This window comes from Giraffa tippelskirchi, chromosome 10 (assembly GCF_054371585.1).
Source record: "Giraffa tippelskirchi isolate mGirTip1 chromosome 10, T2T-mGirTip1v1.2.pri, whole genome shotgun sequence".
Taxonomy (NCBI): domain Eukaryota; kingdom Metazoa; phylum Chordata; class Mammalia; order Artiodactyla; family Giraffidae; genus Giraffa; species Giraffa tippelskirchi.
Window position 1 is genome coordinate 9,593,439 of NC_137284.1, and position 7,194 is coordinate 9,600,632.

At 53.6% G+C, this 7,194-nt stretch overlaps 2 protein-coding genes across 3 annotated transcripts; both read left to right on the plus strand.

The window, feature by feature from the left end:
* Window positions 1-64: 64 nt before the first annotated feature.
* On the plus strand, window positions 65-6,362 carry WDR74 (WD repeat domain 74). Of its 2 annotated transcripts, XM_081534660.1 has the most exons (11): window positions 65-153; window positions 235-341; window positions 427-548; window positions 2,589-2,664; window positions 2,797-2,943; window positions 3,110-3,211; window positions 4,479-4,579; window positions 4,673-4,728; window positions 5,070-5,215; window positions 5,596-5,652; window positions 6,142-6,362. In XM_081534660.1, exons 1-11 carry the CDS (start codon window positions 90-92, stop codon window positions 6,319-6,321), a joined length of 1,158 nt encoding a protein of 385 aa, XP_081390786.1. In that variant the 5' UTR covers window positions 65-89; the 3' UTR covers window positions 6,322-6,362. The 2 variants fall into 2 exon arrangements, with proteins under 2 accessions (XP_081390786.1, XP_081390787.1); XM_081534661.1 differs by lacking the exon at window positions 5,596-5,652.
* A 125-nt stretch (window positions 6,363-6,487) lies between these two features.
* Window positions 6,488-6,951, plus strand: TEX54 (testis expressed 54). The gene is made up of 2 exons (XM_081534671.1): window positions 6,488-6,581; window positions 6,689-6,951. Exons 1-2 carry the CDS (start codon window positions 6,515-6,517, stop codon window positions 6,892-6,894), a joined length of 273 nt encoding a protein of 90 aa, XP_081390797.1. The 5' UTR covers window positions 6,488-6,514; the 3' UTR covers window positions 6,895-6,951.
* The last annotated feature ends 243 nt before the right edge of the window (window positions 6,952-7,194 follow it).

Genomic DNA, 7,194 nt, shown 5'->3' on the forward strand with positions numbered 1-7,194 from the left:
AGGCCTAGAAATGGAGTTCCTCCGGATCCGACTAGGCGCACGCTGGTGACGCAGGCGGAAGTGTGAGCCTTGGGTTCCCGAGCTCCGCTATGGCGGCTGCGGCTGCACGCTGGAACCATGTGTGGGTTGGCACCGACACTGGCATCCTGAAAGGTGGGTAGCGGGGTCGGGCGTCGGGACCTGCGGGCGTCGCCGTTTCGTGACTCTGAAGCGATTGACGTCCGTGTCCCGCAGGAGTGAACCTTCAGCGCAAACAGGCGGTGAACTTCACGGCGTCAGGACAGCCGCGGCGCGAAGAGGCGGTGAGCGCCCTGTGTTGGGGTGCGGGCGGCGAGACACAGGTGAGCGACCGCTGACAGTCGGAGCTGGGAGTCTGGGGCGCGGCCGCCTCGCTCTCCTCGCCATCCTGTGCTCCTCTGCCCGCAGATCCTGGTGGGCTGTGCCGATGGGACAGTGAAGCACTTCAGCACCGAGGAAGGCAGGTTCCAGGGCCAGAGGCAGTGTCCTGGAGGGGAGGGCACGTTCCGAGGCCTCGCCCAGGTCGACGGGTAAGACCAAGCCCCTTGCAGAAACGCTCAGGTAGCGAGAGCGTTGAGGCTCCCGCTGGACCACCGAGTAATGGCGATCAACCCTGAGGTGACAGGAGCCTGGTCTGCGTGACAGGGACCTTTTTCCTGCCTTCGTCCGTTCGTTCCTATAACAAACGTTTATGGAACACTTACTTGCTTGTTTATAGGCACTGGGCGAAATGCAAAGGCTTAGGTAAACCAGACACAGTATCTGCCATCACAGAGTTTGCTTCTTCCAGAGTTTGTTTGTTTGTTTGTTTGGTATAATAATCTTTTGGATGACCCTGAGCACGTTATTTAATAGTTTGAAAGTGAAAGTGTTAGTCGCTCAGTCGTGTCCGACTCTTTGCAACCCTATGGACAGTAGCCTGCCGGACTCCTCTGTCTGGGATTTTCCAGACAAGAATACTGGAGCGATTTGCCATTTCCTTCTCCAGCGGATCTTCCCGAGTCTCCTGCATTGCAGGAGATTCTTTACCAACTGAGCCACTAGGGAAGTTTAGAATATGTTTCTAAATGGGGGCTAACAACCGCCAACAAAGTGATAAAGCTCCTAAAGTAAAGAATAGGAAATGCTGGGTTGCAGGCTTAGTTTTCTTCTGAAGGTGAAGAGAGAGGCTATGAGCTGACTGTGTAGGTTTGGTGACGTTAATTCTGACAGGTGAGTCTGGAAGGCTGGAGTGGGGGAGGGAGGGTGGAGGAATATTTGAACCTGGCCTTGAAGGTTGGGTAGAATTTTGATAGGTGGAGAAAGGAGTAAGGGCGTTCTAGAAAGAGGCTCCTGCCTGAGCAGACGCGAAGGATTGGTGTGAGGCTGCAGGGAACATCACAGGGAAGATAAACACCATTTGGGGGTTGAAGAGAAGACTCTTGAGAGTCCCTTGGACTGCAAGGAGATCAAACCAGTCAGTCTTAAAGGAAATCAGTCCTGAATATGCATTGGAAGGACTGATGCTGAAGCTCCAATACTTTGGCCACCGGATACAAAGAACTGCTGGAAAAGATTGAAGGCAGGAGGAGAAGAGAATGACAGAGAATGAGATGGTTGGATGCATCACCAATTTGATGGACAGGAGTTTGGGCAAGCTCCAGGAGATGGTGATGGTCAGGGAAACCTGGCGTGCTGCAGTCCATGGGGTCGCAAAAAGTCAGACACAACTGAGCGACTGAACTGAACTGTGCGTTGAAGACCAGGAAACATTTTTTTTCCCTTTTTAAAAATTTGTGAGGAAGCATTTTAATATAAGATGGACGAGGTAAGTTGGGATTTAAGGTAAAGTGCTTTAAGTGTCAGGTTGAGCAATCTGCAGTTTCGTAGGTAGTGAGGCATGATTGGTTTCTGAGCAGGAAACACTGTGGTCAGAGCTGTGAACCTGCAGGAATGTGGAGATGGATTGGAGAGGGGGCAGTTGGGAGACTGTTGCCACAGCCCAGGAAAACCCAGAGCCTGAACCCAGTTGGGGAGGGTGGGCAGATATGAGAAAGAGCAGAGGGCTTGGGCTGTACAGATCCTGGGCAGAGATTGGTTTGTTTGGTCTGACACCGAGAACAGGGAACTTGACAGAGGAAGTTGGTGTTTGATTCTGACCAAACACTAAATCCAGAGCCATCCCATTTCAGTGCTTTCAGAGCTCTTCTTCCGGACTCCCGGTGACCACATCAAGAAAGACCAGCAGGGCCAGGTGCCCCAGGTGGAGCTGTGGAATAGCAAAGACTATGCTTTGCAGTATCACAGTCTTGATTGCAGCTCTGATTCTGACATTTATAGCTAAGTGACAAATCTTATAATTTTTCGTAGCTTCAGTTTCTTTACTTATAAGATCTGTTAACCATTACCTTGATGAGGAAGTTAAATAACAGCCATCAAGCCCCGCCCAGACCTGAGTTACCTAGAGGCTTCCTTAGGAACAGGGCTGGTAGGAGGGAGTCTAGTTCATATGAATTTGGGAGTGGGTCGACTGGGGGCGGAGAACACCATTTACCCCTGCTCTTTTAACTCTATCCTCTCTTTGCCTGCAGCACCCTCATCACATGTGTGGATTCTGGGATTCTTCGAGTCTGGCATGACAAGGACAAGGAGGCATCCTCTGACCCAGTGAGGCTCCCTTTCATCCTGATCCTGATGGTTGGGGAAGGTGGGGCCCAGGGTAGAGCCAATGAAGGCTTTGGGGGAGGAGGATTAAGGATCTGGAAGTGACTCTCATCTCCCCTCTCTCATTCTTTTCAGCTCCTGGAACTGAGGGTGGGCCCTGGGGTATGTAGAATGCGCCAAGACCCAGCACACCCCCACATCGTTGCCACAGGTGGGAAGGAGAATGCTCTGAAGGTCTGGGACCTGCAGGGGTCTGAGGAGCCTTTGTTCAGGGCCAAGAACGTAAGTGATGGTGGGTGGAGAGGACCTGGGTCCGAATTCCCAGGAGTCGAGGCCACTAATTATGAATTGGAGACCGGCTGGGTTTTAGGGGATGATGATAGAGGGCAGAAGGAAGGGACACCCTGAGCCCCTCCCAGCTCTGTCCCTCATCTACCAACCCCACCAGGTACGGAACGATTGGCTTGACCTACGGGTTCCCATCTGGGACCAGGACATACAGTTCCTCCCAGAGTCACAGAAGCTCGTCACCTGTACAGGGTACCACCAGGTGAGGCACACACCTCACCCCTATCTTTTCCTGGGCTCACACAGCTTCCTGGAGAAACAGGAGGCTTGGTCTTTGCAGGCTCAGTCCCCACCATTTGGCACAGCCACTCTTCTCGCCATCCTTCTGTCATCCCTGAGCTCCCAGAAGGCCCATTTCCCCCATCTGTTCCAGCCGAGTGGCTAAGCCAGTGACCTTCGCTTACTACATTCTAGGAAGGAGTTGCCTGAACTGTGATTCTCCCTTTTCCTCCCACCTGGAAGGAGTGTCCCCTTCATAGTAGAATCACATGGGGCCCATGTTATGAGAAGACATGGACTGGGTATCAAGAGAACTGGGTTCTGGTCCTGATGGCAGCCTCTAATTTGCTTTGGGACCCAAGCATGACCCTCTAGTATCTGTAATATCTGGTCTCTGCTCAGCTGTACAGGAAAGGCCCAACTGGGGATCTTTTCAGCTGGGCTTTTTTTTTTTTTTTTGACCGCGCTGCATGGCAATCAGATTTCCCTGATCAGGGATCGAATCTGAAGTAGAAGCTCGGAGTCCTAACCATTGGACCACCAGGGAATTTGAAATCCTAAGACCCAGGCAGGACTGGGTGGGGCTGCATTTGCCCTGCTTCCTCTGCTCTGCATACTGAAGTCTGCTCTTGGTAATACACTTCTGCTGAGAACATATATGAGGGCTTCCTTTCTCCTTCCTGTCCAGGCTTAACTTCTTTCTCTGATTGAGTTCAGCAACTCTGACAGTTGGGCCAACTTGCTCTTCCCTCTTGAGAGGGGAGTATAGATGGAATGATCACACATGCAGACCATGGGGATGCTGCTGCTCCTAGTCTGGGGGAACCTCTGTCCTCAGCTCTATACGTTCATGTTCCTCAGCAGCTCTCCTCTACTCCTCAACACTCAGAGAAGAAGGGTGTGTTTCAAATGAAAAAGTTTCTCTGAAAGAGTAAAAGCAGTGTATGGGGTAGGGGGGCTTCCCTGGTGACCCAGTGGTAAAGAATCTGTTTGCCAATGCAGGTGGCTCAGGTTCGATCCCTGGGTTGGGAAGATTCCCTAAAGAAGGAAATGGCAACCCACTCCAGTATTCTTGCCTGGGAAATCCCATGGACAGAGAAACATGGTGGGCTACAGTCCATGGGGTCACAAAAGAGTTGGAAACAACTTAGTGACTAAACAACAACAAATGAGGGGAAGTGAAGATGTAGAGGAGCCAGAGGGGCTATGCGTAGTAAAGGTACTATTGTGATGCCTCAGTCTTCTTCCAGGTCCGTGTCTATGATCCAGCCTCCCCTCAGCGCAGGCCAGTCCTCGAGGCCACCTACGGAGAGTACCCACTGACAGCCATGACCCTCACTCCTGAGGGCAAGTGAGTGTGTAGAGGGCAAAGTGGGGCTTGGGGAGGACTCCAGGGGGATCCTGCTGACTAACCCCACGTGTGTCTCTCTGGTCTCCTCCTCAGTTCAGTGATTGTGGGGAATACTCATGGGCAGCTGGCAGAAATTGACCTTCGGCAAGGTGAGTAGACCAGGGAGCCTTGTTGGGGGGCAGAGATGGGGAGGAAGGGCAGGATTCCCCTCTGACAAGGGGCGGTGGGGCAGGTGAGCCCTCTTTCAGGTGCCAGAACCAGGTTCAATCCCGGTTCTGCCAAAAGCTGTGCGACCTTGGACAAATTACTTTGTCAATTCCCTGTGCCTTAGTTTCTTCACCTGAAAAATGGAGATGTTAATGGTAACTGCCATGTCAGCATTATGTTAAATGAGGATTAAATGTTGAAAGAAAATGATTTGAACAGAAAACACTCAATAAATGGTTGTTGGCTGACCAGTTAGCACTGATAACCTGCCCCCTTTTACCAGGGCGCCTGCTGGGCTGTCTAAAGGGACTGGCGGGCAGCGTCCGAGGGTTGCAGTGCCACCCTTCAAAGCCCCTACTAGCCTCCTGTGGTTTGGACAGAGTCTTGAGGATACACAGGATCCGGAATCCACGGGGCCTGGAGCATAAGGTGAGAAACCACTCATTCGGGTCTCTTATGCCCTCTCCTCTCCCCCATTCTTGTTTCTGCAGCAGACTTGGCCCCTTAAGTTCCCTCATCTCTTGTATGCTATGCTAAGTCGCTTCAGTCGTGTCCGACTCTGTGCGACCCCATAGACGGCAGCCCACCAGGCTCCGCCGTCCCTGGGATTCTCCAGGCAAGAATACTGGAGTGGGTTGCCATTTCCTTCTCCAGTGCATGAAAGGGAAAAGTGAAAGTGGAGTCGCTCAGTCGTGTCCGACTCTTAGCGACCCCATGGACTGTAGCCTACCAGGCTCCTCCGTCCATGGGATTTTCCAGGCAAGAGTACTGGAGTGGGGTGCCATTGCCTTCTCCGTCATCTCTTGTAGGTTTATCTCAAATCTCAATTGAACTGCCTCCTCCTGTCAGGCAGGGATGACTGGGAGGTAAGCTCTTGGGTCTGGGAATGTGGGAGCTAAAGGGTACAGGTGTGAGGATCTCTCTGTGAAGAGGAAAGGGAAGCAGCTGGAACTTAGACCTGAGACTGTCCATCCACCTGCCAGGTATAGTCCTGACGGGGTGATTGCCAAGGGTAACATAGGAGCATGGATGAAGTGAAGCAAAAGTCGCTCAGTCATGTGTGACTCTTCGTGACCCCATGGACTGTAGCCCACCAGGCTCCTCTGTCCATGGAATTCTCCAAGCCAGAATACTGGAGTGGGTAACCATTCCCTTTTCCAGGGGATCTTCCTAACCCAGGTCTTCCACATTGCAGGCAGATTCTTTACCAGCTGAGCTACCAGGGAAGTCCAGGAGCATGGATGGGCATGGTTTTTAGGAGCAGGAAACAAGGGGTGGTGCCTGGAGGAATGACTCTCCTCCCTGTGGGTCTGTTATTGTACCTCTGACTCCTGAGGGCTTCTCCCACTTACCAGGATGAACCGCAAGAGCCTCAGGAGCCCAACAAGGTGCCCTCAGAAGACACAGAGACAGATGAACTTTGGGCCTCCTTGGAGGCAGCTGCCAAGCGGAAGCTCCCCGATTGGGAGCAGACCCAAGGCGCTCTCCAAGCCAGACGGAGAAAGAAGAAACGGCCTGGGTCCACCAGCTCCTGAAGAGCTTGTGCTCACTTTGTAAATAAACAGCTTAAAACGTACCATGACCTTGAGCCTTTTGTGATGGGAGAAAGTAGTGGTGGCTCCCTGAGCTGGGGTGGTGGGGGTATCTGACATCACAAAAGCAGGGCCGGGAACCTGCCGGCTGGCGGCTGGCGTGGGTGGCACCGAGTGCAGGGCCGCTTGCGGTGCCATGGGCTGCTGCCAAGACAAGGACTTTCAGATTTCGGATGAGCAGGCCAAGGAGGCCGGGTCAGAAGGTGGGACCAGAGACACACCAGAGGGCCCAGGGAGCTGGGAGTGGGGATTGGACCACCCGGAGGTTGGACTGGGGAGAGTAGAACTCAGCGGCCTCGCATCCTCGCAGGCACCGATGCGGACTCGGTGGAGCAACGGGATCGCAGGTCGAACGAAAGTCTTCTGATCACTGTGCTGTGGCGGCGGCTATCCATGTTCAGCCGTCGGGGCTCCGCTCGGTCAACCAAGAGGCACGCAGGCCAGGATCTAAAGACGGCGAGTAGGATCCAGCAGCGCGATCAGGAGAGGATCCAGGAGGAGCCGGAGAAGGGGTGACTCCAGCCCTGTTCTCACTCCTCCCCAGCCTTCAGAGAATAAAGTTTCTAACGTGTACCTGCCTGAGCGCTTGTGCCTCGGCTTTGGGCGCGTAGGGCGCGGGCACCACCAGGGTCGCGGGCTCTTTAAGGCTCCTTCCCTGAGGCTGGCTAGTCCTCTGGGCCCCCGGCTCTAGTTCCGTGGGGGCGGGGCTACAGGGGTAGCCTAGCCAATGGGAGGGCGAATTAACACCTGCGTTTTGGTGGAGGGGCGTGTCTCTCGGGTCGCCGGGCTCGAAGAGGCGGGGCACCGCCTTCCCGT

Coding starts and splice junctions, on each gene's coding strand:
- WDR74 (XM_081534660.1), top strand. CDS start 90: ATGGCGGCTGCGGCTGCACGCTGGAACCATGTGTGGGTTGGCACCGAC. Junction 2,665..2,796: donor AGGAGGCATCCTCTGACCCA/GTGAGGCTCCCT, acceptor CATTCTTTTCAG/CTCCTGGAACTGAGGGTGGG. Junction 5,216..5,595: donor CACGGGGCCTGGAGCATAAG/GTGAGAAACCAC, acceptor CATCTCTTGTAG/GTTTATCTCAAATCTCAATT.
- TEX54 (XM_081534671.1), top strand. CDS start 6,515: ATGGGCTGCTGCCAAGACAAGGACTTTCAGATTTCGGATGAGCAGGCC. Junction 6,582..6,688: donor CAAGGAGGCCGGGTCAGAAG/GTGGGACCAGAG, acceptor GCATCCTCGCAG/GCACCGATGCGGACTCGGTG.